Source organism: Oryzias latipes, chromosome 3 (genome assembly GCF_002234675.1).
Source record: "Oryzias latipes chromosome 3, ASM223467v1".
Classification (NCBI taxonomy): Eukaryota; Metazoa; Chordata; class Actinopteri; order Beloniformes; family Adrianichthyidae; genus Oryzias; species Oryzias latipes.
The window spans coordinates 27,022,680-27,049,959 of record NC_019861.2 but is presented as its reverse complement, the minus strand read 5'-3'; the positions used below and the strand labels follow the sequence as shown (position 1 = coordinate 27,049,959).

Sequence of the window (27,280 nt, the reverse complement as noted above, 5' to 3'; positions counted from 1 at the left end):
TATAAAGACTATAGGGTTGTTTTAAAAACATTCTTTTAATAGAGTCAAGTGTTGATACCAAGTTCTTAGACTTCAAGTAAATATAGAATATTAAAAATGTTGAGCTGTTGTGTTTGTTAAACTGGAAGCTAAAAATGGAACTGCTTTATCTCATAGCATACTTAACATATTTTCCCCCAAAAATTGCCTTAGCTTTGTTTGTACTTAAACATATGAACAACAAACCCTAACATACCAGTCGAAGAAGCAGACTCCATTAAATAATGAGAGTTAAATCATTCATAAAGAGGAAAAAAAAGTTTTACAAAGCCATATCTTCTTCTGTTGAGTTAAAAGCTTAATTGTGACAGACCAACTGAGTTTTGAAAGAACACAACTGACTGAAGAGTGGCGACTCACTCACACCGCCTTTTCCCTAAACCCATGAAAAGGACAAACTCAACATAGTCCTAACTCATAGTTTCCTACAACTGGAAAGTATGAAGGAGATAGTGGTTTGTTAAGACACTGATAAGACCTGGCTCATTTCCTAGTTTGACTTTTACAACTCTTTGAAAGTCACAGCAGAAAAATTGTTTTAATTTAAATTACAATGTAATAAAACAACATTGCATAATTCATGATGGAACACACGAGCAACCTTTTTTTTACATCTAACTTATGAAAACAGAGAAATCCTAAACATTACATAACAGGGAGAGCCATCAATTTGCACTTCTTGCTATATCTTAATTGTTCTGAGATCTTGGCAAGTAAAGAATGGTAGACTGAGGGGAAACGAGTTCATTATAGCCTTCAGATATGGTTCCTGGAAAGCTGCACACAGAATTCCACGGTCATGAGATCTGCGTGTGATGGCTCTTCAGCTTTTACACTTGTGCTCCCGGGGCAAAGCTCTGAAAGACGGGACAGCATGTGCTCGTAAAATTCTGACAAACGGGCTTTAGGTCTCTCCTCAGGAACTGTAAGGTCAAGTCATCGCTCTACTAAACATCTGATACTAGTGATCACCTGAGACTATGCAAACTCAGCTTTAAGCAGTCCCCCAGGGACAGTGAGCAGTCGTAGCCTTCAACTACCCACTACTAAAACACTATACGCTGAAATGCTCTTATAAACACTTTATATGTGTGTCAACATTATCAAATTTGACAATTTCCTGCTGTGCTGCTTGGGAATTTCTTTAGTAAACAATAAGCAGCTGTGATTGACGATGATCTACAGCCGATATGGCACAACAGAGAGATCTGCATTCACAAAATCCATCAACGTTTCAGCATAACTTTTTCTTTTTTGTTTTGTTTAAAAGGGCTCATTTTGATTGTCATTTGGCCATTTGGGACAGCAGAAGGCAGACAGACCGCAGTCACTTGGCAGGCTCAGAAGAGTAACCACTAAGATTAAAAAAAAAAAAAAAGTAGAGCCACAACCTATTGTGGAACACAACAAAAGTTTTGAAACACGGAATTTAGAAAGGCCTTTATCACAGGGACCTGAAGGCCAGCTTGGTGAAGGCAAAACACGCATCATTCAATGACAGATTGTATGGTTCAAAATCACCAGCTCAGACTGGTGACACGGATATAAACCATGACAACTTCTCCTCCCGGTTAGGATCGGAGTATCTTTCATCTACAAGGTAAGCTGGGGCATGTGACCAGCTCAGGATGCCACGCTGGGATTTCAGAGCAAAAGCAGGCAGCAGACTCTCCAAGATCTTACTGAGGCAGGTTTTAAAAAAGAAAAGAAACACGCACAAACCAAAGTACACATCATTCAATTTAAAAGAAAACTCATGAACATTTTTTTTTTCATTCTTTTCCTGATGAGTTGTAAATGTGTTAAATGTTTTTTTAAAGTGCTTCCAAGAAGAGAGTTTGAAAGCCGATTAAGAAAAAACATTTTATTGATGAGTACAACTGAAATTAAAGGGTATGATGATTTACAGCTTGTGTTAATTGAATGTAACACAAAGGATGTTTTTTTATTTTATTTTATTTAAAGGACTCCTGAGCTTCTCGTTCTACTGGACGAGAAAGGAGAAGACAGGAAGTTCTTAGGAAGAAAGGGAGGCCATGCTTGTAGTGAAGAACTGAAAAAAATAACGGCAAAAACAGAAAAACAAGGAGACACACGGGTATAACAAAAGACTATTCAAACCTTTTAGTCTCGATTAAAAAAAAACCATTCTGCTCGATTTAAAGTTTGAACGCCTAACATTCCCCACGCCGGAGGAATAAAAGGCACAGAGGCTTGGCAGTCACTCAAGCTTGCATTGACTTGTTACTGGCAATGACAGCGTGTCTTGTCGGCCATCCGACACGGCTGGAACTGTCAAGTGCCAGCTGCTCTGAACTACCCTCAGTTATTAGTCTTTGAGAGCGCTGAAGTCGGTCTTTAACAGTGAAGAAGTCATCGCCAACATCACAGCAGCTGTAGCTAGTTAGCTTCGATGCTAGCGAGCTAGCATATATAGCGCGCTAACATTCCGCTCGCGTGGGATTTTTTTTTTTTTGGGGGGGGGGGGTCCTAACCTACACCCAAAGATTACTCTCTAAACGTGACGCCGTTCATCACAAATAACCAAATACTTGGGACAAAAGCAGAAAGAAAATAGTGTTATCTGGCGTAAATTTCCCCAAAAAGCATGAAGAAACAGCATGCATACCTGCCACTCAAACCCGGAGATCAGTCACGACGACCCTGTCGCAAATTTAACCAGACTAAATAAATAAACAGGGAGCACTTGAACGTACCATTCTCTTCACCGTTCAGATTCAGGAAGAGCTCCGTCGTGGCTTCTATCCATCTATCGCCGGTGCTCTCGGTTAGCCTTGGAATGAAAGCCAGTTGGACGTTGGAGGGATCCGCTTTGGCTGCAGCTCCAACGGAAGGTTGCTTTTTCATAATTGAGCGACTCCAGACTGACGCTGCGTAACGAGCCGGCTGACTCAGCCTGCTCACTGTCAAGTGGCCGGCGGGGGGCGGAGCCTGCGACCACATGCGCGCCTTGTTGTAGTTCCTAATACATACAACAACCGCAGAGTATGTCAGGTATGTGTGGAAAATTTACATAATCTCTAAACATACAATGTTGTTTATGTGGGAGGTTTGAAATTTCACTTTCAATGAAACTTTTACAATAAGCACCATTTTGGAAACTATTACATACATAAGAGAAACCAGTCAGGAAAAGTCCTCTTATGAATTAATTTTAAATAGAAAAGGATTTTAAAATACATTTAGCCTCTGTAGAAAAAATAATATATAATCGGAAGTTTCTGAAAATAATTACGCTATTTAAAGTGTTTAAATATATTACTTCTAATTAGCTGACCCCTATTTTAATATACTTTTTGTTTTATTTTTTATTCTGGGACTGTTAAATTGTATGAAGAAAATGTTCTGACCCGTTTGTATGTTACACTTGATATACTGTGCTGTACCTGAATTTTGAATTGAAATGTGATCATAACAAAAATGGCTTAAAAAAATAAACACAACTACCAGAGTAGACGATGTTCAACTCTGTGCTCCTTCCACTTTTTATTCACATTAAATCCAAAATAAGAAATAAAGCCATAACCCAAAATAAAAAATAACTCTAGAATGGTATTTTTGGATTTAAGTTTGTCTCCATTAATGAGTTACAAAATGTAATAACTTCTAATCATACCACAATCATAATTTCTTATAAACTTTCCTCATCCAATTACAAAGATGCACAAGCTGGTGACAATAGCGGGAGCAGCTGAGTGTCGTGCATTTACAAGTGCAAACTTGATTTTAATGTCAAGGAGATAGCAACGTATTTTATTTTTGAATAAATGTATAACAATCTTAAATTTGATACACATTTTAACGTCTTTTTCCTTTGTTTTGTTGTTGAAATCGCTTGAAAGGAAACCAAACTAATAATAAACGTGAGGTTGTTCTGGTTTCAGTTACATGAAACTTATGAGAAGAAAAATAAGTAAAAGTGGCACAAATGTTAAAACAAAGTTCTGTTTTTATTATAAGGCAATGAAAGAAGTCACATTGTACAAACCGGTAACAAAGACACAAAAGTGTATCAAAATGCGACATAGTGTTAGTGCCAGTAATTTAAATCCCACACCGCCCCCAAATCTAACAGGTCTTAAGCAGAATCTTATAAAGTGCACTCTTATTTTGATCATCAACAAATGTCTGTAGTTTGATGAAAATTGCCTTTATAGACATGTCAGGCACTAAAAATGCTTCAGTTATGAATAAAACTCAAGTTTCAACTGCAAAACTAATTCATTTGAAGGCAAAACAGAAGATTTTCATTATTTGCATCAATTACCTCAGAATATTTCGATATAGAAAGTTATTTGTCAACAAAAGGTCTTCCCTTGTTTCCTAAATGTACAATTGAAAGAGGGGGAAAAGTATTGGTGGCAGGCTCCATTTCCAGCTGCAAGTCAGCAGTTTTCCCCTTCTACACACCGTCCAGCTCTTCTCTCTGAAGAAAAAGAGGGAAAAATATTCAGAATTTCAACCGAACAGCAGACAAGGTCACTCAGATGGAGTCGTGCTGCACAAGGCCTATTGCAAACACAACGGTGGACAAGCTCACTATATACCACAACTCCAAAATCCAAGCCACAGCTCTCCCACATTAACTGCAAGCAACAGCATGCGGAGAGCAAAAACAAATGAAGTCCTGTTCAATGGAACAGAGGAATGAGTAAAGAAAGACAGAAAACACTAGAGGAGATAAAAGATTAGATTGGTGGTGTTCCAGGGTCACAGCTTTAAGGTAACTCAATCACTTGAGCAGCCGAGCTTTTAAAGCATGAATTTTTAGTCAACTTGAGACATCTGGTGGGCACTTAATGTAAAGAAATCGGATTTCCCGCACACCAGGGGTGAGTTTTTGTCGTTTTAAGTATCACACAGACCCTGGAAATGAAGAGTAAAACTATGAAGAGGACAGAAATTGGCATGCAATTGGCAATTGGCATGAGATGACAGGACACTGCAACAAGCAGCTCTAACGACAGGCCATCTGCATGGGGGAAAGGTGGGTCGGCTGAAGCACACCTGGCAGCAAAGGTTCCCTGGATGAATCCAAAACCTGGCAAGAATTAAGCAAAGTCAAAATCAAATCTTTCTTCACCTAGATTGTTTTCCCCTCCTCCCCATCTATTAGAATTATTTTCAAAATCATAATCAGAGAAAATATTGCTGCCAACATCTTCAACTGAGTTTTTATTTTTATTTATATTTTAAAATATGTTTCTAGTCAGGCGAGATAACATTGTGGACAAGTAAATATACCCCTAATTGCCATTTGTGTTGTATCCTTTGGAAATTAGATTTTTTGTTTAGACTCCTTCTCATCAAAATTGGTGTTTTTAAAATGTTCTTGTGGCATTTTTCTCATGATGGAGGATATTACACAAAGAAAAATTAAGCTTAAACTTAAGACACAGTATTATTTTCATTTCTGAGTATCTTTTTGAAAAAGATTGTATTTGTTGCGTAGAAAATACGCCAGGTGGGCCACAAGCTGGCTGCTTCCCCCCTATTGAGATGCGTTGACTTGCAGAAAAATAGATCCGTGTACGTTTTTGTTTTCCTCATCTAAGCCGGTTTCTGGCTCAAAACTGCACCACTGGATGGCTACAATCTAGCTCGCCATTTTTGTTGCACTGGTAAGGTTAGGTTTGGGTTGTGAGGGGCTGTAAGCTAATGAACTACAGGCACTCTGCAGAAACCTTTTCCTACAAATTGACATTTCTTAAATTTTGGCTAAAATCGGCATAATCATAATGAAAAGACCTTTTAAAATGGATCAAAAGATGATCTATTTCTGTAAACAAATACAATTTTAGTCTACAGGGTGGTATATTGTAAACTGGATTCATAAAATACTTTTTATAAAATAAAATAAAAATAGAGTGGGTATATCAAATATTAAAAATACATTTGCAATTTAGCAGGTTTGAGCAAAAAAGAAAAAAAAGGAACTTCACAGAACTATCTTGGAATTGTTTACCTAATTGAAATTTCACAATTCCAGCACTAAATGTCCGTCAAAACCATCGTCTGGTTTGCGTTTTTGAATCCTGACTAAGAGATTTCTTCCAAATGTACCTCACACACCTGAGAGATTTAGGATTTGTTCTGCATGCTTGCGACTCATTATGGTGTGGGATCTACGGCATGTCTGCGGCAAGTAAGCCGGAGTGCACAGCAGCATTTCCCAATGCTAGTATTAAGAACACAAGCACCTGTGCTTTATTCCCCTGACTCAAACCACTGTGACTCACTGTGGGGATTCTGCAGAACTGCTGGGCTAAACTGGCAGCCCAGGGAACAGGACTGTACATACAGATCTACTGCTGCAATGGTAAAGTGTGTAGTAGATTTTTTGTAAATAGTTTTTAAGTAAACTCGTAGTGGATTGTACCTGCTCTCATATAAAATTAGCTAAATTTATACGCACTAAAATTCCAGAATGAAACAAAGCAAAGTTTGTTTATAAGTGCTTGTGTGATACGATAACCTCCAACATAAAATGTCAGATCAATAGACAGCTATATTATTTAACATCCTATAATAACGTGCAAAAATCTAAGGGAAATTTTGCACAAAAAAAAAACTTTGCGTCTTAAATTTAAGCAGAAAAGAATGCAGTTGGAATTTTTATTCAACCCTTTATAACTGAGCATGTCGCCAGGAACACATCTGGACAAGCGCTCCTTCAATTACCTTACCTTAACAGTTTGCTCTATTTGAAAAATTCCTAAAGTTTCTAAAAGCTGAGACATCGCGATTTATTGTCAGTTCCGTGTCATTGCGGTAATTTCACCAGGAAGCCCGCAGGCAGCTCCTTTGTTTACCGGGAAGACGGACAGATGGGTGGAGAGATGCAGAGAGCGGAGCGGCATAAAATGATTTTTACAACAGCAAACAAAAGGAGAAAATTTTGCAGCAAGACGACTCTCCCGGGTAGGCCTGCACAATTAATCAACGAATCAAATAAATCCCTTAATGCATTTGACCAATCCGATGTTGCCTTTCATAAGTTAGATGTTCGCTTCCTATGAGGACGAGGGTCATCTGGAGTGCAATTCATGGTGACTCTTATTTAAATTAACCTATTGCAGTGAAATGGAAATGCTTTTGGTTGTTTTGCTATTTGTTCATGTATCGCAAGTTATATCATCATCGCAATATTAATCACCAATATTGTAAATCGTGAGTTTTTAAGTTATCTTACAAGCTAAGCATATATCTATGCTTGTTCAAATCAAAACAAATGAATTGTATTTTTCTTCAGGTTTTCTGTGAGAGCCAGTGAGCTGGAGCTGATGAGATGCTGGAGGGCCAAAGAAGGACAAAGCATGGGGATGCTGGAGGTTCTGCAGATGAGGTCAGAGACCGAAGCTGCTCACCACATTAACAAAGGTGGAAGACAGATGCAGAGCCTGATGATGGAGCCCCCTCGCCCACTAAGGTTCAAACCCAGACGCATCCCAGGTGTCCAACCACCTCTACATGCAGGAAACCCATCACCAGGTGAAATCTTTTCCCACTGAGGCTGTAAACTCTGCACCAAGAAGTGTGAGATTTGTGATGTGGGCCTATGCCTGCAGCCAGACAGAAACTGTCACTGACCGCTTCACCAAGGCCTTTGAGGAGCCAAAGAGGAGAGAAGTGCCTTGTGTGACCAAAGATCGCCTGTACATAGTTTACATTTGATGAACAGTTTTTGTACATTTTAGAGGCAAAGATACAGAAATGTTGTTGTAAACAGTTTTACAATTTAAACTTTAAACAAGCAAAACCTGTTGTTCATGTTGAATTACGCCGTTTTTGCTCACTAAAAACTCTTAAAAATCACATTTTGATGTTGTGTTTTTTCCTTTTAAATTGTTATTATACTCTTAAGACATGGAGTAAACTGTGAAATACTAATAGATATTGAAAATGCCATGTTTTCTGGAAAAAGTGGCAAAAGCATTCATTTACCCTTTCTATAGTCTAAATTAGCAAAAACGTCTAGGCAGCTTTTGAGGCTTAGGTGTTAAGCCTCCACATTTTAAGGTAAAAAAGCAAAAAAACGAATAAAAAGACTTCCGTAAGCAGCTCTAAGAGGTCGTTTTCAAGAGTAGAGATGGGAGCATGAGAGCCGGAGAAAGCAGTTTACCTGAGCTGGCACAAAAACTGTTTTCTCGTTAGGCAACATTAGCTTGCAACCACATACAACTTTGCACAAAAGCATTGCCTAATTCTGAGGTCTCCAAAATGTGCTTGTTTTTCACAACAGAACTGACATTCTTGACAATACAATGAAAGGATTGACAGACACAACCGCACCTTACTAATGAGTTTAGCTGTGTGACGCACACGGATGGCACTCAGCTTGTTTTACCTGGTAGGGAGTTCCTGTCCAGAAATGCTTCATCTCCCTCCTGCATCCTGCCACTACAGCAGAGGTTATCAGGGTAAAAGGCACTAAGTAGAGGAGAGCTGGCTGGCCCATCCCCGACAGAAGCATCACGGCAAATGTAAGTATCAATCCCAGCAGGTAGGCTGCAGAGAGACAAAGATTCAAAAATAAACCATTAGAAAAAAAAGACATGACATTTTTCAGCAAACAGGGACACCTAGTGGTCACCTGTGAGAATGACAGTACGACTTAAAAAAATTCTAGAAACACAACCACAACTTCAAATATTTCTGTCTACATAACCGAAGCTGAAGACAATAATTGTCACAACAAAAGCTAGCATCTATCTCAACTTTAGGTTAGGACACAACAAAAGCATAATTGCAGAGGTACCTAAGCAGCTACTGATGAAGTAGATCCTTTTGCTGCTGCCGACCCAAACATCAAACCTGCTGCAGTAAGCCACCAGGAGACCTGTCGGTTCAATTACAAGGCAGTTATCACTAGCAAAGCACAAGCTGCCAGAATCAATCCAGTTGCAGATGCAACAGGAAAACATCATTTGTGTTTCCAATCAATCCCTGCAGATTAGAACCCATCAAAACCTGGAACTCACCTGGGACAATGATGTCTCCATAGCCAAGAATGGAGAACTGCATCCAACACAGATTTTGAGCCCAAGCTGAGAACCATGGGACACGCATCACCACTGGAAGCTAAGATAAAGCATCAACACAAAAAAGATGAGGTTACATTTCATGGAGTCAAATCCTATAGGATTGTTTTATTATAAATGTAGTTTAGCACATTTTCTTATTTTATATAAATATGTTTAACCCCTTTAGATAATGAAATGTCTGCTACTGCATACATGTATGGAGTAGCATTATTTCCATGCTAAAAGTAATTATTTAATTCCAATATGACTTCAGTTTTTTCGGACACTTTTTTTTAAAAATTTTGTTGTTGTTTGATCCCCAAGTGTGCTGGATTTCACTTTAGCCTCAGAGATACATGCAATAGCTATTTAAATTGTAGACAATGTTTGGTCTTACTTTTTCAGAAGGAGGCTGGGGTTCAGCAGGGATCTCCAACCCGCCGCTGTGCGTCTACAACACAGAGCCATCAGTCTATATTTTCATATGAGGGGATTCTCCAGAAAGCTGTAGCTAAATTACTTTTTCATAACAGAATTGCTCAACATCAAGGAGAACAATTTCAATCTTAAATATTTCCTTCACATCCCGCAATAACCATCAAGTATTTTATAGAAAAACAGTTTGATCATCCATTTAAAACCATAAAAAAGGACAGAAAATATCAGTACTAAACCATTGAGTTTACAGGGAAATGCCATCTTTTTTCTTCTGTGTCCCTGTAGTTCATTTTATATTTTGTATTCATGAATGAATATTATTATTCACCTATCTCCAGTACTAGATAATAGAGTTAAAAAAAAAAAGTCAAGACGTTCCTGTTCAAGCTAAAAACAGTGTTGATGGTTTACCTTTCCCCCTGATGCATCCGGACCCAGAGCTACCTGCACCATTATGCTAACCCCATCCTGTTGAGCAACAACAACAAATAAAAACTTCATCGTCTCACCCACTAAAGTAAAAAAAAAAAAAAAACATACTAAGAAACTAAGCAGCAAAAAACTTAGTGGCACTTGGTGTCTGGATATATTTCCTCAGTAGAACTACCAGTTCAGTGAATATTTTTCAAAAAACAAACATTTAAATCCTTTTTGAACAAGTAAATATGTCAATTTTAAAATTTACATCATCGTACAGTAGAAAAATATACTTGGTATATATAGAAAACTACTTAAATTGCCAAAAAAAAAAAAAAAAAAAAGTTTAACACAAACCTTAGTGAAGAAAGGAGTGATAAAAACAAAGAAGACGTCGTACACCAGCAGCAGACTCAGCAGAATCACACAGATCTGTCGAATGACCAAGAAACAATATATATTTATTAACAATATGTATATATATATATATATTTATTTATATAAATTTTATAGGGGGGAAAAATTAAACAGAACACCAACTTTTAGCACTCTATTCGAATGAAAGTAGACTTGTGCTTTACTATCATACTTAATTATTTATATATACTAGCCTTTTATTATGATCTGCAAGAATAAATAATTATTACCCGTTATAATTAAATGAAGCTGTTTGTTTTTCCTCTTTGACGAGTATACTTAGTAAATACGAACATTTTATCACTATAAAATATAACAGGATTTATTGAAGACTATTCAATAAGAACCTTTCATTATGTTTTTTTTAATTCAATGAAGGGGTCTGGAATTAAACTGGAATTAAACTAAAATATCTCCAGTGTTCCAAAAATGATTTAAAAATTGACCCCATCAGGCTGCTGCATCAAATGAGAACTGTCTCATCGCCACACAGAAAGATCAAAATGTAAATACATGGACAGCAGTTTGACTGTAGATACAAATTGCAGGTCTACCTTGAAATTTGACAGTGAAATGGTCTTCAAAAAGTTGAGGCAGAAAGCAATTCCAAGAATGTCCTGCAGGAGCCAGATCCATCTGCAGGGACATGAAATGTTTTGGCTCCTTTTCTGATGTAGACATGTGACAAAACTAGAACTACAGCAGTCTGACTCTGCTGTAGAAGAACATGCTACTTACTAGATCCTCCTGACTACCAGAGAAAACTAATTCCAGACAAAATGTATTTTTAATTGACCAAAAACTACAATTCCCAGAGCCCCACCCTTTCACATTTGGCATCACTGAAAAAACCCCAAATGTCTTTTGAAGAACCAAAATGAGTTCATTCAGTAGTATGAAGTTGTCAGGGGCATTTTAGGTTTAGAAATGTTCCCTACAGAGGACATATTTGCATTGCTCGTAGTCAGGAGGTTAAAACAGAACACTTGATTATTTTTCAACTTAAAAAGAATTTAAAGTCTTCCTATGAATCAAAGTATATTTCCTTAGAGGAAGAGAAACAAATACATTAGTAAATAGCTTAACTTTTAAAAAAAAGGCCAGTTTGGATTTAATTGTATTTTGGTAAAGTTTGGTTTTGTAGCCAAAACTGAATGCACAAATATGAAGTTTTTAATTTTTCCAAACAGCATTTCAACATAAAACCTGGAGTCAAAGGAAAGAGAAAGAGGGCTCAACATGATGGTTTGGTTTAATGAAACAAAAGAAAAGGGCAAAACAAAGAAGAGAAGAATGGATGTGTGTCGTTTGAGTGAGCGGGCCATACCTTTCTTCATTTCTGTACACTCCCCAAACCACAGCAATGCTAATGCAAACCGCAGCCAGGAGAATTGATCGCGCAGAGAAGCTACTATTTTTGACAGTGAAGCTAAAAAGAAGACACAGAAAACTCAAATGTGGTGTGAGACCAAATGTAATTAGGCGACCATCCTGTTTGGAGAAGGCTTTAAGGGAAACGATGTAAACAGAAAGGAGAGAGACTCGTACCTGAAGGTCCCACAGCCGAGTTTGTCCAGCACTGCATCAAAACAGCTGAACAGCGCAGAGGCTGACGCCAGGCAGAAGATGGCAATGATGATGTACACTGGAGGGATTCACAAACAGGCTGCATTAAAGAAACAGCTCAACTCACAGGGAGACTCGTTTAGTTCCACTCACCGAGCACATTGTAGAAGAAGTACATGAGGACCAGCATCCCACACATCAGGGCAACAAAGATCACCACTTTGAGAGGAGAGTACAGGGAGATCTCTCCGCCATCAGCCTTGCTTTCACCCCCACCTCCTCCTCTTGATGCACTGTTATTAAAGTACTCCCTTCAATACACAGAAGAAAAAAAAAGAAAAAAAGTGGGTTACTTGGTAGGGTTTTGGGGCTTTTTGTGTCTGTTTTTTTTTTTGCTGAACATGATTATTGACACACAGGAACAAGTGGCAGAATTCAATTATATACACAACATGATATGATGAGGCATGCTGTGTCTTTCTGTTATAACTTATAATATAGCAGCCTCCTCCTCCTCTAGAGTTTTGGGGAATCACTGCTGAAGACCATTGACTGAATGATCTCTCCCCCCCTGGCGTTCCAAGTAGGAAGTACCTGCTAGCTACCAAGTAGAATATAGAGAAATAACCAGCTATTACTCAGTCATTCTATTTGTCAAAATAACACAGAATAAATACAATTTTAACATGTTCTTGCTAATTCTAATTTTTTTTCATGGTATTTTTCTGTTGCCCAAGTTATTCAAGATATAAACTGGCCATGAACGTTCGACAGATTCTCTTGAGCCCGATTTCAATTGGTTGGGGTGAGGACTTCCAATAAGCTCACTCCTAAATGGAGAGGGTGGTAGTCATAGAAACTTTGACTCAGAACAACTCGGACCAATCCTGTCTTACTGATGTGGTGGAGCCGTATCCCGAAATAAAATGGCAACTGAATTGAATTCATTTCGTTGGAGCCGTAAGTAAACGATCTTCACTTCTGGTTGTAGTTCTCATAAACAGTCAACGCTGTAAACACATTCATGCGTGAGACTTTAAACTTGGCAAATCTACGTGTGCGAGAACAAACTCACCGCTCACACGCCCCGCTCCAGTAGCCACCTAAGGTCACTGTTACAACGGCAATCAACAGGATGACTACGATGCTCGGGTCGATCCTTGAACGAGGTGGAGAGTACAGACTTGCTAGCATCCCGCCTTTAAAAACCTAAAGAGAAAGCAAGAGTTGAAAGTTTAAAAAATCCTAAATGACTTGCCTCTGCCCAAAAAGGTTTGTGGCATTTCAAAGAGAAACATGAAAAGTAAATAAACAAAATGTAAACAACATTTTATAGTGATCATATTATTATTGTTCATGATTGTCATTTCCAATGCCTGCAAGGACAATAATTTCAAATAAAACTGCCATGAACAAACCAAAAAATTAATGAAATAGAAAAAGACTCCAACATATATTATTAAGGTGAAATTTTCCATAAACGATAAGCACTTAAAGCACAAAGTACATGACAGCAGCAGCAAAGAGAGCACATTTCAAAGTTATAAACACAACTTTTAAATGGTTAACATTGACAGTTTACAAAACATTTGTTTTTTTTTTTCTTTTCTGAATCTTATAGCAAGCTTCCATCTCCAAAGAAATGCAGGAAAACCCGGAAGTGTCATGAAAACGACTCCAATAAAACAAGGACTCACTTAAATCATGTCTGTCCATAAAACAGTGGAGACGCCGTTGCTATTTGTGGTAAATTCCTTCACGCACAACGATAAGTAATGAAACTACTGTTGGAATAGCACACTATAGCTCTGATTCAGAGGAGAACGTTTGTCTGGATGCCCGATTACATTTGAGACATGCGGTAGTTGGCTAAATGCAAGAAATAAATGAAAATTAAATGTATAATTTTGAAAATATTAAACAAGCTTTTGAGTAAAAAATATCCTTCATTGTGGTTTAGTTGTTTATTTTTTATGTCGGTACAACCCACATCCTTCTGTAACCTATTTAATATTTGAGCAAACCCCGTTACACACACAGTCACCGGGCCCCAGTAATGCAGAATTAACTACTGTGGGAATATAATATATATAACCCAAAATGTGGTTTTAAGAGGTTTTAAGAGGATGAAAGGACATTTTGCTGAAGGTGGAAACGACAGATCTGTTTCTGGAAAGTAAAACAAGTGAAAAAGCTCTGACCTTCCGCGCTTCCAGGATGTCCCTGTACTTCATGAGAGCCAGGGGAATTTTGACTTTTGAGTACATTGAATCATTGGCTGAAGGAGTGATCTAAAAGCAAAGTAAGGAGAAAATAATATGCATACAGGGAATGTTTATAACAGAATAAAACATATATTATCTAAAATATTGGTGTTTAAGTTCATTCGCAGTAATACTCTAAAAATAGAGTAAAGTAAATTCAAATTATTTTCAACACTTATTGCTTGGGATTAGAGGGCTGCATTGGGATCGGGTCCCGCCGGGTCCCGCGGGACCCAACCCAAATCTCGCGGGATTGGGCGGTTTGGATTGTGCTGCGGGCGGGAGCGGGCGGCAAAAAATAAACCCCGCGGGATCAGTGCTGGCATGAATATCTCATGAATATATATTAGCGGACTACGTTAGGCTGTGCAGCTGTTTGATTCTTATGTACTGAAGCTCCGTGAAGGCACCAGGTAGAGACGCCCAATGGCCTCTGTCATGTAACCTGATGTTGGGGGTGCGCCCCGCCCCGCCTCTTACTAAGAGCGCGCTTCAGGCCGTCTGTCTGCGCGCGCACACACGGACACTTTTAACCGAACAGGATTTGTGAAAATATATTTAATATTTAAGTTGCACATTACACAGGAGGAAAGCATCAAAAGATGAGGCTGAGGAGGACATGAATCTCTTTAATAATATCAATAAAAAAACATGTTTTTTTCCTGCGGGACGGGGGACGATACAAAATCAATGCATCTCTATTACTGTGCGGGACTAAATTCTCTGAGTTTTGCGGGTGCGGGCGGGAGTGGACATACATATTGCGGGAGCGGGCGGGAGTGTAACGCATACGTTGCGGGAGCGGGCGGGATTGGTCAAAAATTCAGCGGGCGCGGGCGGGATGAAGAAAATAGTCCCGCGCAGGGCTCTACTTGGGATTAGATACAGCTTCTAATGACATTTTTAATCTGTGCATAAAACAAATGTGTGTTTCGGTGGTCCTACCAGTGACGTATTGCTGGCAATAAGCAAAGCTTTAGCTCCAAGTTTCATTGCAGTAATAGCTTTTTGGCTGAAATCACAGTCCCCCCTAATTACAACCACTGCTCTGTCCTTGACCACATCTGGGCTGACACCTGAGTCATTACACAGCAGGAAGGAGGTCAAATCCACCAGTGGATACTGTGTCTGGGGGTAGAAAAAAAATAAAAAAAAAGGAAGAAGAACAGGTTTAGAATCTGGACAAAAAAAAATAGTTCTCTAATTTCTAAAAGTCACATGATTACGATACGATTACAGCACACTCAACTGTCGACAAGAAACGCGTCAGACAAAGAGCGAGTTCACAACGTAGACAATAAACACAATAAACTCATGCATGTAGGTAAAGGATAGAATTAATGTTGAGGCACACTTACTGCGGCATCGAGTTTTGCTGAAAGAGGAGTCCAGGAGTGATTGTGAAGGATGCAGTACTCCCTATATTCTGTTCCATTGGAAACATGCAAGATGGCCTCTTGACAATTTATCTGTTCATAGAATGAAGTACCGGAATGATCAGAGTCATAAAATAACATAAAATGAACATATTCACACTCTATGCAAGTTGTGCCACGAATATCCTTATTATTGCCAGTTTCATGGTTTCCAGGACTGAATATTACTGCAAAAGCTTTGAACGACATGTTGACAGTTTAATTTGTTCCTCCATTCAACAGTACTTAAAAAAAACTCTACTTCTTTACTGTCAAGTTTCTATTCTAAGATTTTATTTTTTATTAAAAAAAATCCCACATAACTGACTTAAAAAAAAAAACTAATGTGAAACTTTTATAAATAAAAGGATGAAATTCTACATTAAAAACTGACAGAAAATCTGCTATTTGTCTGAGAAGAAAAAAAACGAATAAACCGACTTAAAAGAAAATGTATTATGTTAGTGAATTAATATTAATAATTCCAATTCAAATATTAATTAATTTGTCGATTTTTCATATGTATTTTTTACTTAACTACTTAAGGTAAGTGATTTTACTTGAACAAAATCGAAACTTTAAAAAAAAATTGAATTATTTTATTACAAAACAGACCAAAAAAAGCTGATTTTTTTTTTTTTTAAGTACAAGACCTGGCTTTAAGTGAATCTTAATTCAAGGCTTTGATGAATCAATATAACATTTTTAAAGTGAAAATTATTTAATTTCAACTAACCCTTTTATAAACCCCTCCTTGCTCATTTTTACTTTAAAAAATGTCTTTTTCCCATCATCATTTCCATAGCAACTGCTGATCATCTGAATGAGAAACCTTCAACCAATGAGAAGGAGAAAGTGTTCCACAATAAAATAGAATTGAAACTAGATATGGCAGACTCATAAACCTAGCAAGCAGTCGTCTCACGAAAAAATAAAAATATAAAATTACAAGTGAAAAGTAAAAGGTAAAGAACCCTAATTAAACACCAATCAACTTTTTATGGAAAACTTGCTCACCAAAAATGAGCATCTATGGACATGGAAGCAAATGGCCAGCATGAAAGAGTAAATCCTGCATGTCACCAGGTAAACATTAATGAAAACCACAGTAACAAGCTGGAAAAGATAAATGAATAATGAAATATGGAAAATATGTACTGATTGTACAAACCGGTGAGACTGCAGGAAAGATTTCTATCATTCCAAAAATAGCGCAGTCCTTCATATGTGACAACTTTAAAATGTTTGAACGTATAAGTCAACTACCTATAATAGAAAAAACGGGTTTTCATGCAGAAATTCTCTATTGTCAGTGATCAGTTACTGAAGTGTGAAGGCTTTGATAATTCCTCGAAGTGTTCTTTGTTTTCATTCTTATTTTACGTATTTTTTGGTTGAAAGTCAAGCTTTGAGGCCAAAATATTCATGAACTAGCATAAAAACAATAATATCCATGTATGAAAGTGGTAGGAAAGGTTGATAAAGACAAATCAAGTCAAAATAAACAACAAAATATCTACTGAATTAAATAAAAAAAATTCAAAAAAGTACAGATAGGTAAAAAAAAAAAGTTTTCTCAAACCCACATACAAGACTTCACACACAGGGTAACTACCAAGTGTCATCTCATAATTAAAGGCTGTATCAGATAAACGTGGGTGTTTTTCTGTCTCCGTTGTGATGTTTGCCATTGGTGACACTGGCGGAGTTTTAGGGGAAATCTTACTTCTGTTTCAATCCCAAAAATAGCTTCAAGGGTTACGGCGTCACAACTCGACCACATTGGGTGGCAATTCACATTTAAGATAAGGTCGCCAATAAAAAAAAATAAATACAATAAAAACACCAGAACATCCGTGATAAGTAGACACGGTTCGTTGAATTATTTTGAACAGGAAGTTTTGGGCCTAAGAATTTATCACTCTCATAATGACTTACCCGCGAAGCGAAAAAGCAGCAAGAGAAGAATACAAATGCGACAACGCGGTCCATCTTTAAAAGGTTCGGAGACAGAGTTTTTTTTTACTTGTAATTGAACAGAGTTTGTCCGAGAACCATTGTTTCTTCTCGCTCTGTCACAATTTTTCACGACTGTTGTTTAGCTAGCCAGTGACGGTACGGTACTTCCTGCTTTAGCTCGTGTCACGTGATCACGTGACGTGCTAACGCGGTGGTTTTCTTCATTTCACAAAACATCATACGAACATCACATTTTTATTCTTCTTTTCAGGATATGATCAAAATTGAATTACTTTGATTAAAGAAAAAGACATACTAAAAAAATGTGAGATTCATGATGTTGCCAAACATTTTGATTATCGACAGTTGCTGTAAAAATAAAATAAAGGGGAGTCAACTGCAGTCTACTTCCAGTGGTTTTTCTGGAAAAGAAGGGGTTTCCCCCTTTATTTAACCTTAACCACAATGTTTAAAAACAAATGCATTTAATTAAATATAGAGGGGATCCTCAAACAGGCAAGCTCTTATTATTAGCTATGTTTTAAGTACAATGCAAAAAATGTAAACAAAAGACATACAGTTTCAACTGTTTTACATTTCAAGTTTAACCCTTATGTGGTGTTCGGGTCTGTGGGACCCGTTTTCATTTTTTATCAAAAGAAAAATGATACAATTCATTAATTTTTCAAACTCAGACTCACTGGCCTTGGCTCATTTTCTGTGAAGAACATATATCAGAATACATTTTTAATGACCACACACCGTATACCCCCCCCAACACATTTCTATTACATATAAGATGTTCGGGTCCACTGGACCCGGGGCTAGTAGAAGTGTGGAAATTGATGTTTTATGTACCTACACTCTGTCCTTCACCTGTCTGGGCCTGCTGTGTGTGTGTGTGTGTGTAGGTGTGTGTGTGTGTGTGTGTGGGGGGGTGTGTGTGTGTGTGTGTGTGACCAGTGAGAAAGAGAGAGAGAGAGTGGCAGAGAGAGAAAGATTCACTGTAAATGTGAGTTCTGTTTCTGGACCTGCGGTTCCCGCGCAAGGTTGCAAGATTGTTAGAATAATTCAAGCATCAACTCTGTTTGCTCTCTTTCTCCCGCACATTTGACCATTTCACTTTCTTGCGGGAATCTATCTCGCTATTTATCTGCTACAAATTGAAGGCGGGACACGTTAAATATAGCTTTGCCAGTGTGGTTTCTTACCACAACTGATCAAAATGGCCAAAAGGCTTTCTGCGCAGAGGGCCCTGGAATTGATTTTAGAAGAGAGAGACGTTTTTGAGGATGATGTAGAGGGAGACGATTCAGAAGAGGAGGTTTCAGAATTATAGGCTCACATTTCTGAAAATTCAGAGTCTGACAGTGACTCTGAAGAAGATGATTAGATTGGGGCGGCCGTGGAGCAGCGGTAGGGCGGTCGGCCCATGATCGTAAGATTGCAGGTTCAATTCCCGCCTTGCACGCCCATGAGTTGAAGTGTCCTTGGGCAAGACACTGAACCCCACCTTGCCTCTGGTGGTAGGCAAGCGCCTGTGTTTGGCAGCGGAGCCCCCCCACCAGTGTCTGAATGTGTGAGTGAATGTGTGTGTGACTGGGTGAATGGGTCTGTGACTGTAAAGCGCTTTGTCATTGTTGGAAGAAAGGCACTATATAAGTATACGCAATTTACTATTTACCATTTAGATTGAGCATCAGCCAGTTCCAAAACGAAGCCATCAGGACCAGGCCGTCAGCAGCCAGGACCATGTGTTGTATAGGCTAGTGGCTAGAAGGCCATGTGTTCAATGGGGCTGATGTGTTGTCTTGACTAATAGGTTTACTCTATGTGTTCAGCTTGTGTTGTGCACCTGAATGGGTTCAGTTTCTGTGTTCAAATAAAAGTCAGTAGTTTTGAAAACCCTTGCTTCACTTGAAAATTTGTTTCCACTCATATCTTGATTTTAATTGATTTTCTTTATCACGTTTTAGGTAATGAGTTATGAATGTGATCTAACAAAGGTAAAGGGCAAATATTAACCAAATATACTGATTGTAATTGGATGAGGTAAACATCTGTCGAGTATTTTAACATCAAAGTGTTTGATTGTGAGGCATTAAAAACCACAACATGCAACGGGTCCACCAGACCCACGAACACTGGCTGAGTAACAACAATATGAACACCACACAAGGGTTAAACCCATAAGAACCCAGACCCAATTTTCCTTAAAGGAACACATTTCTGACGTTCTTCTGTTACTCTGATGTCACCATGGTTCAAGACTTAATATTTCATCTGGGACAATATTAAGTCCAAGAGGGGGGAAAAATACACAAATTAATAAAAATTATAAAATTACTGTGAATAATAATAATTGTAAAAATATAATAAATTTGGGAGTAATATTTTGTACAGGCATTCTGCTAAAGCACAATTTTTGATCAGTTTCATTGGTAATTACATATGTATATATTTGATTATTCTGTTAAAACGATACTCAAAGCAACGTCTACATTTTATTAGTTGAATTTTCTGATAATTCCTGTATAACAATACTTTGGCTAAATTTAGTTTATTTCAGTCACCAAGGGGAGTTTTCCTTTTAACAACAGAAGGCCAACAACATTTTTTTACACATGTGAAAATTAGCTTTAGACTTTTTTTTCGTGGTTAATGTTTTTCTGTTTTGACGTGGGGGTTATATGTTGTGTTATTCTCAAAGATAGCTGGTTTGTACAGAGCCCAGGACACGACATTAAAAAGAAAAAAATCACAAGTTACATCAAATTAATAATTGAATTAAATTACATTTGAATTAAATTATTCCTTAAAAATAAATCCCTCAGTGATTCTTGTTAAATCTCTTAGTAAAGGAATGGCCATATCCACATTGTTATGTTTATCCCTCAGTGATTTTTGTTAAATCTCCTAGCAAAGGAATGGCCATATCCACATTGTTATGTTTTAGTCATATTTTCTTCATTTTGATTTGCCGGTGTGTATTGTTTTTGTGTCTTCTTCAGTTTACAACAACAGAGATAGTGAATGCTTACAGCCCATCCTGACCATTATACAGTAGAGGGTTCCCATGATTATAATGTAGAGTTCTGGTTATTTTGGGAATCACCTGGAAAAATAAATAAACCATCTTTTGAATTTTTACAAATTATATACTAATCTGTGCTAACAAAATAGAAACTTGTTGCCACAAATTGTTAATTTGAGAAATTGTATTTTGATGTCATGTCCAGGGCTCCATAGATTTCTGTCCAGAGCAAAGAATTTAGTCCCATATTAGTGTGTTCAAACTTCCAATGATCCCATAGGTGCTCATGCAAAATGAGTGGCAGTGTGCTTTTACAGTCAAGACCCAGTAGAGGGAGCCCAAGACAATATCTGGCTACGTAAGTTAATGGAATGGCACGTGGTTTAGTTTCAGATGGGTTCATTACAGTCAGCTGTACCAATCAAAAGTGTTAAAAACAGCATTAGGCCATTAAGGCACTAGCAAAGGGGAATTTATGCCCTGCATGGATTTGTTGATAAAGATGTTGAAAAATCCTCGTTCAGTTCTGGACACTAACTATCCAGGAAGACACATTCACAAGAAAAGAGACAATAAGCCTGTGAAATGTTTTGTAAGATAGCCATGACTCTCCTTTGTCCAATCTCTATTTTTCCTGCTTTCATTGTTGTGTCCCTGTCATGCTTTACCACAGTGACAGTTAGCTCCCTCCTTTGGGTTTTGTTTGTTTCCATTACGAGTTATTCTGTTTTAAGATCGGCATCACACATGACACATGTCCACGAGATCACAAACAGAACCAACTACACTAATGCTTTTGAGTAAACTAAAAGTTTCTGTGATTATGAATCCTCAACTTGTGATAAAGACTGATTTGATCTACATTTTTGGAAGAAAACAAAAAACTTGCACAGGTTATCTAAAAGACTCTTGGTTTGAAACACTGTCTTACTTATAATGGCCTGTGTTCTCTGCCTCATACTGACTAACTCTAAATTATTCAAGTACATCTAAAAAAAAGTAAAAAAAAGGGATATTGAGACATAATTTATTACGTTTTTCGTTATTGTACTTATATCTCTTGGCCTCGTCGTCTTAAAAACAGATTACAGGTGATGAACAAAGGTTAAAAAAAGACTGATAAAAATTATTATTTTGAAAGCACTAAAGCAGGGTTTGTGATACTTTGTCAGACTAAATGAACTTAGAACACAATGCTATAACGCAGCATGAAGCCCACTCACCCCCTGAGGTGTTTGTCCTGAAGAGGCTATTTGACCTCATTATCCATAACTGTGGTCTGTTTCTGTCAGCCCTTTTTTTATTACCTGTCAGGCAAATGAAGGTGTGTTGGCTGGCAGAGGACCAAGAATGGGCTTCAGGTTGCAGACCTTTAAAAAGCAGCAGACTTGTTCAGAAAGCCTTACATGACATTGTTAAATGTCAAGAATGTGGGAGCATCAAGCAAGCTGTTTAAGAGACGTGAAGCCAAGCATGGCAAACCCTGTCAACAGAAAAACCAATATGGTTACCATCAGACTGATATCAGGCAGGGGCGGAGCCATGGGGTGGTGGGGGGGGCAAAGGAGCTGCTGACCCCCCCAGCAAAAGGCTCAGTTCGATTGGAAACAAAGCCAGGCCACCTCCAAAGATGGGTTAGAGAGTGGTTCCCGGACCGGGGTGCGTTTAGGTTAGAGAGCCCTGGTCCCGGACCGGGGTGCGCTTAGGTGTATTTATACCAAAAATGTGTCCCTGATAAAAACAAAGTCCAGTCTGAATACACAAGAAATCCTTAATACAAGCTTTTTTTTTTTTTTTTTTTTTTTTAGGATTGCAGAAATAAAAAAAGCAATATTTTGATATAAATCCCTCAAATTTTTGTGTATGCCATCCAATCTGGGCTGTCATCCCCCTGGCCTTAGCCAAAATCTGGGCTTTTTCAATGTTATGGCAAGAGGAAATTCTTATTTTTAGAAAATAAGAATTGACGAGACAAACAGCTCATACAGAGAGCTGGTTTATGTTGGTTCCACTTGTGTGAATAGGTTAAAAAAAATTAAGTCAACCCAAATGTAACCTCTCAGTGAATTTCCTTTTTAGCTTTTTGATTTGTGGCAAACTTGTCACCCATTCACTAGAATGTTTACTCACTACTGATGTTGATCTTTAAAGTCAACTTTGTGTACCATTTAGCTAATAGGCATCATGGCTGCTTCTATTCAGCGGATCAACCTGATATGTCACCTTCACCTGTTTCACCTGCCGGTTCCTCAGGAAGCTTGAAATGTTAGAAAATATAAACATTAGCGGTGCAGGAGGTGGATTAGCTGAAGTCCAGATCACTTTGATTATTAGTTGGACTGCTGTGACCTTTGGTTTAAAATGAAAATTGAGCACGTTTTCATTTAGAAAAATTTGCTCAGAAAAGGCAAGAATGAATACAAAAAATGGAGCTTGAAATAAGAAATGCAAATTTCCATCCGTTTTATAAACCCGTTTTGGCCCTTTCGAGGTCACTGGGCTGCCGGGGCCTAACCCGGCTAATCATGGGTGAAGGCAGGGTACACCCTGGACAGGTCGCAAGTCTGTCGCAGGGCCACAATCACACACCCATGCACACTCACATTCACACCTAGGGACAATTTAGAGTAACCGATTAACCTATGAAGCATGTTTTTTTGGACGATGGGAGGAAGCCTAGGCAGAAAAAAAATGCAAACTCCACACAGAAAGGGGAATCTGTTTCATTCCCCTGAGCTGAGACTTGAACTGGGGCCTTATTGAAGCGAGGCAAGAGCGCTAACCAGTGCACCGCCATGCAGCCCAGAAATGCAAATTTCACTTGTTTTAGAAAAGACAAAAAATACAGAAATGCAAATCCATACATAGGAATACATTTTTTTGCTTGTACTAATCACTTGAATTGTTTTCAAACTGTCTGCTTATTTTCATGCTGAGAACATGTTATGAAATGGATTGATCTGAAGATGCCATCCATCACAGAGCTACACTGACTGACCATGTGGAGATGATCACTAAAACGTCATGGCTCTGTTCCAGACTATAGACTTTCATTATGAGTGAATAACCTTCTTCTTCCCCCCTGTCCTTGTCCCAGAGTGGCAGTTCAAATCAAATTTTCCCTAGGATGGTGTCACTTATAGCCTTTTTCTCTCAAATGCTTTCTGCTCCTAATTGCCTGTTTCATTACTGCTTTCAGCTGAGCTTTGCTGTTTGTAAATCAAGTTTCATCAAATGAAAGCAAACCAATCAAAGTAGAGACAATTTATTGGAGTAATCTAAGTGCCAATCTGATTTCTATGCTGTCTGTATATGTATGGGGTTCTATACAAATCTATTATGAATAAAATCAGTTGTTATCTCTGCAGATCAAATATATTTATTGACTTTTTTGGTGGACGAAACATGCAAACAGCCTATCTGTGTGCACAAATACATCCAAACTGTATTGACCTCATTATAAATTACATCGACATTAATATTCTGGGGACATGTTGTGTTGCATCAAACATAAATCCCATTACTTTTTGTGCTTAGTTTATAAATTTAGCAGTTTGCCAGTCAAAGTCTACTTGAGTTGAAAGTCAACCAGCCGAGTTGAATCTCTGCCCGCAGCAACCTCATTCTGACTCAATAAGGCGTGTGCTGCTCTACCTTTTACGCCCAAGGCAACACATTTGGAGCCTGAAATATTTAAAGGTGAAAGGCAGATTGATCAAATAAAGTTACACATATTCATTACAAAGAAACACTCTCAATCTTTATTCAAAGTCACTTTCGGATCATAGAGACTGGATGACTGCATGCAACTGCGTTCTAAACTTTACATTTATTTCCCTTTATTCTAAACCACCACTTTACAGCAAGGTCTTGTCAGGGATATATAAAATAATCAATATAAGAGAAAGCATAAAATATACAATCAATATGATGTGATGAACTTTGTGATTCTGCAAGAAAATGTGTGCAAAAAAACCCAGCTGTTTTATTATATCAAAACAACAACTATTCAGTGAAGGAGACTGAAAAATAAAAAACAAGAAAAGAAAAGAAATAAAACAACAAGTCTTAAGTCTTAATTTAGACTTCATAAATAAAAAAACAACACAATTACACATTACATTATTATGACTTTGCTTTAAAGGGCAAACATTGTTTCGGTTCATTCCGTGTTCATCATCTACAATAAAATTACATCGTTTTGTCTCAAATCCAAATAAGCTCAGTTATGGTTACATTTTTATAACTGCTTTTAAAAGGCTGTAAAATGACCTGCTCAAAAAGCCAAGTTTGGTTATAAAACCACAGCTGATTTCTGACAAAAATTCCCCTTAAACTGTGCAATTCTCAAAGGCAGAACCAAAACAAGAGAAGCGTTCCAGTCCCACAGGTTCTAGTTAGCATGTTAAATGTTACAGTTCAATGGAATGCGTTTGGAAGAAGGCTTAAAAAGTCTATTGCAGGTTGCTGTAGTGGCCCATTTCTCTCCTAAAAGACAATAATGGCCCAGTTTTCTGTAGGCTTTTAAGAAATCCAGATGATTTGGAAAAACTCTGACCTTTAGGGGTATTTTTTTCTGTAGTCAGGTAAAAAAAAACAAAAAAAAACATATGAATCATGAAGGGATGATTGTTAAATCACACACATAAATAACATACATTTTATCTTGCTCTTGCCTCGCCATATTGTTGGTATGATTTTTGTCAAATTTTTGAGTTTTGATTTGGCGGTGTGTATCGATTTTGTGTCTAATTTAGTTTGCCACAACAGAGGTAGAGAAGGCAAACAACACATCCTGACCATTAAACAGTAAAGGGTGCGCATGATTATAAGGTGGAGATCTGGTTATTGTGTGATTTACCTGGAGTGAAAAAAAAAAAACTGTCACCAGTTTCAACAGACAACGTTGCAGTTAAAAAACAAACAAACAATAAAACACCTTCTTTAGAATTTGGAGAAGATGCTTACTTCCCTTTAAAATTCACATCCGTTTCCTGCATCTGCTTCTTCTTCCATTCAAGGTCACAGGAGTGCTGCAGCTTGTCCCAGCTGTCACCTGGCTAGAGGAAAGGTACACAGACACATAAGACCTTTGCCCAATTCTTGGACTAGCAGAAAACTAGAGTCTCTGGAGAAAACTGACAAACACCTGGGAGACCAAAAAAAACTACACCCAGGAAGATCTCAGATTAAAACAAATCTGGAATGAATCCGGAGGCTGCAGTTTGAATAACATAAAAAAAAATTCAGGCATCAAAAACGATCTGTCAGAAAGATAACGGTTCAATACTAGACAATATTTTTGTCCTTGCCTATCCACATATTATTATAACCGACTTTTAAAACGTTATATCACTGGTGTCATCTGGAAGTCAAGAGGGAATTTCAGTCTATTGAAAAGTGATTTCATTTCCATTGTGAAAAAAATCCTAATTATTCTGAACAATTGACTCATCTTTCTCCTTCCTCTGCTTGAGAACCCAGATGCCAAAAGCATCAGATAACAATTGACCGCAAACAAGAAGCTTGTTCCGTCAGTTTGAAGCTGGGCTGTGATTTAAACTCTGTCTTCTGAGATTCACATAGGGACAAGACCTGCAGAAACTACTGAAATTCAGAAAACATGTACAACTACAAAAGATGAAAGAAAACACCCCAAAAGTCTATTTTCAAAAAACCCTTTTAAGAATTAGTAATAAAATATTTGCTAACATGTCTATTTGGAAGCTCTTAATTCAAAACAATGACTCTTGATCTCTTTGTGGCAAAAATATTATTTCATAATCGAGTTGCTGTTAGTGTTTTGAAAAACTAATTAACAAAAGCCGAACTCCATGTAAATCTATAACTCTAAAAAAGAAACACAACGAAAAGAACTACATTAAAGAAAAACCTCTTAATTTGATGATATTGGAATCCTAAGTGTTCTTTGAAACGCTGGGATTCAAAATGTTGAAAATAAAAGCCATATTAGACACATTTTCTTGGAACGAAGTGAGGGCTTGTCAGTGCTTTACATTTATCTGATTACACTGATTAGAAAGAATCAGAGCAATTCAGTTCATGTTGGGGAATGTGTGGAGATGACACGCTGCCTTAATGAATCCCTGTCACGCGTCGTCTTTTCCTTCTATGAGACATCGCCATGGAAACAGAAGTCATTAGTTAGAGCTTCAGACAAATGTATTAACCATGTATCACTGCATCCTACTGTCTCTCATAGTTAAAAACCCATGAAACATAATGGATGTATAATTGCAAGGGTGACAGGATGAGTAACGAAAATAGATCATAAAAATAAGTAAAACAAACAAACAAATTCTAACACAAAATTGGTTCCATAAAAAATTATCCCTCTGAATACAATCAATAAATATTTGAGCTTGTTCTTTAGTTTGAACGCGATGTGGGCAAGTGCAAAATTGCAAAGAAATCTGCTTTTCTTAAAACCACACTCATTAACCAGAGGATAATTGGGGATTTTTCCATGTACAACAAACACTTTTTCCACATTTTATGAATATTAAAGAAATAAAGAAGCATACAAATGTGAAACATGCAGCTTTTTCTGAGGACTAGACTTGGCTCACTGTGAAAGAAAAATATAGTTTAAGTCTAAAGACTGACTGGAAATCAAAACTTTTTTTAAAGTTTAATTTAAATTTCAAATCCCGAATGAATGGATGG

General features: G+C 37.7%; 2 protein-coding genes across 7 annotated transcripts in view; both read right to left on the bottom strand.

Moving 5' to 3' along the window:
* trpm7 (transient receptor potential cation channel subfamily M member 7) overlaps positions 1–2,921 on the bottom strand; it is a 37,945-nt gene extending 35,024 nt beyond the window's left edge. For 2 of the 5 annotated variants that reach the window (XM_020700001.2, XM_020700003.2), the window contains exon 1: positions 2,757–2,899. In XM_020700001.2, coding sequence (XP_020555660.1) covers positions 2,757–2,759 — 3 coding nt within the window. In that variant the 5' untranslated portion in view covers positions 2,760–2,899. Of the gene's footprint in view, positions 1–2,756 lie in introns of all 5 variants that reach the window. The other 3 variants (XM_023953598.1, XM_023953597.1, XM_023953596.1) reach the window with 3 other exon arrangements.
* A 1,070-nt stretch (positions 2,922–3,991) lies between these two features.
* LOC101156241 (signal peptide peptidase-like 2A) lies at positions 3,992–17,753 on the bottom strand. 2 transcript variants are annotated; one of them, XM_023953599.1, is made up of 17 exons: positions 17,539–17,753; positions 15,544–15,654; positions 15,131–15,313; positions 14,123–14,212; positions 12,997–13,130; positions 12,075–12,232; positions 11,904–12,000; positions 11,683–11,784; positions 10,910–10,991; positions 10,296–10,370; positions 9,933–9,989; positions 9,481–9,534; positions 9,042–9,141; positions 8,819–8,899; positions 8,408–8,568; positions 5,068–5,101; positions 3,992–4,486 (listed from the first exon to the last, which is right to left on the bottom strand). In XM_023953599.1, the coding sequence occupies exons 1-17, from the start codon at positions 17,590–17,592 to the stop codon at positions 4,446–4,448; spliced, it is 1,614 nt and encodes a 537-aa protein (XP_023809367.1). In that variant the 5' UTR covers positions 17,593–17,753; the 3' UTR covers positions 3,992–4,445. The 2 variants fall into 2 exon arrangements, with proteins under 2 accessions (XP_023809367.1, XP_023809368.1); XM_023953600.1 differs by lacking the exon at positions 5,068–5,101.
* Positions 17,754–27,280: the final 9,527 nt, after the last annotated feature.

What these genes read in the sequence shown, in the direction of transcription:
- LOC101156241 (XM_023953599.1), bottom strand. Translation starts at nt 17,592, where the DNA reads ATGGACCGCGTTGTCGCATTTGTATTCTTCTCTTGCTGCTTTTTCGCT. An exon ending in TGGAGCGGGGCGTGTGAGCG is followed by an intron (nt 12,233 to 12,996) that starts GTGAGTTTGTTC and finishes TGTGTATTGAAG; the next exon opens with GGAGTACTTTAATAACAGTG. An exon ending in CAGGGAACCTTTGCTGCCAG is followed by an intron (nt 4,487 to 5,067) that starts GTGTGCTTCAGC and finishes CTTTTTCTTCAG; the next exon opens with AGAGAAGAGCTGGACGGTGT.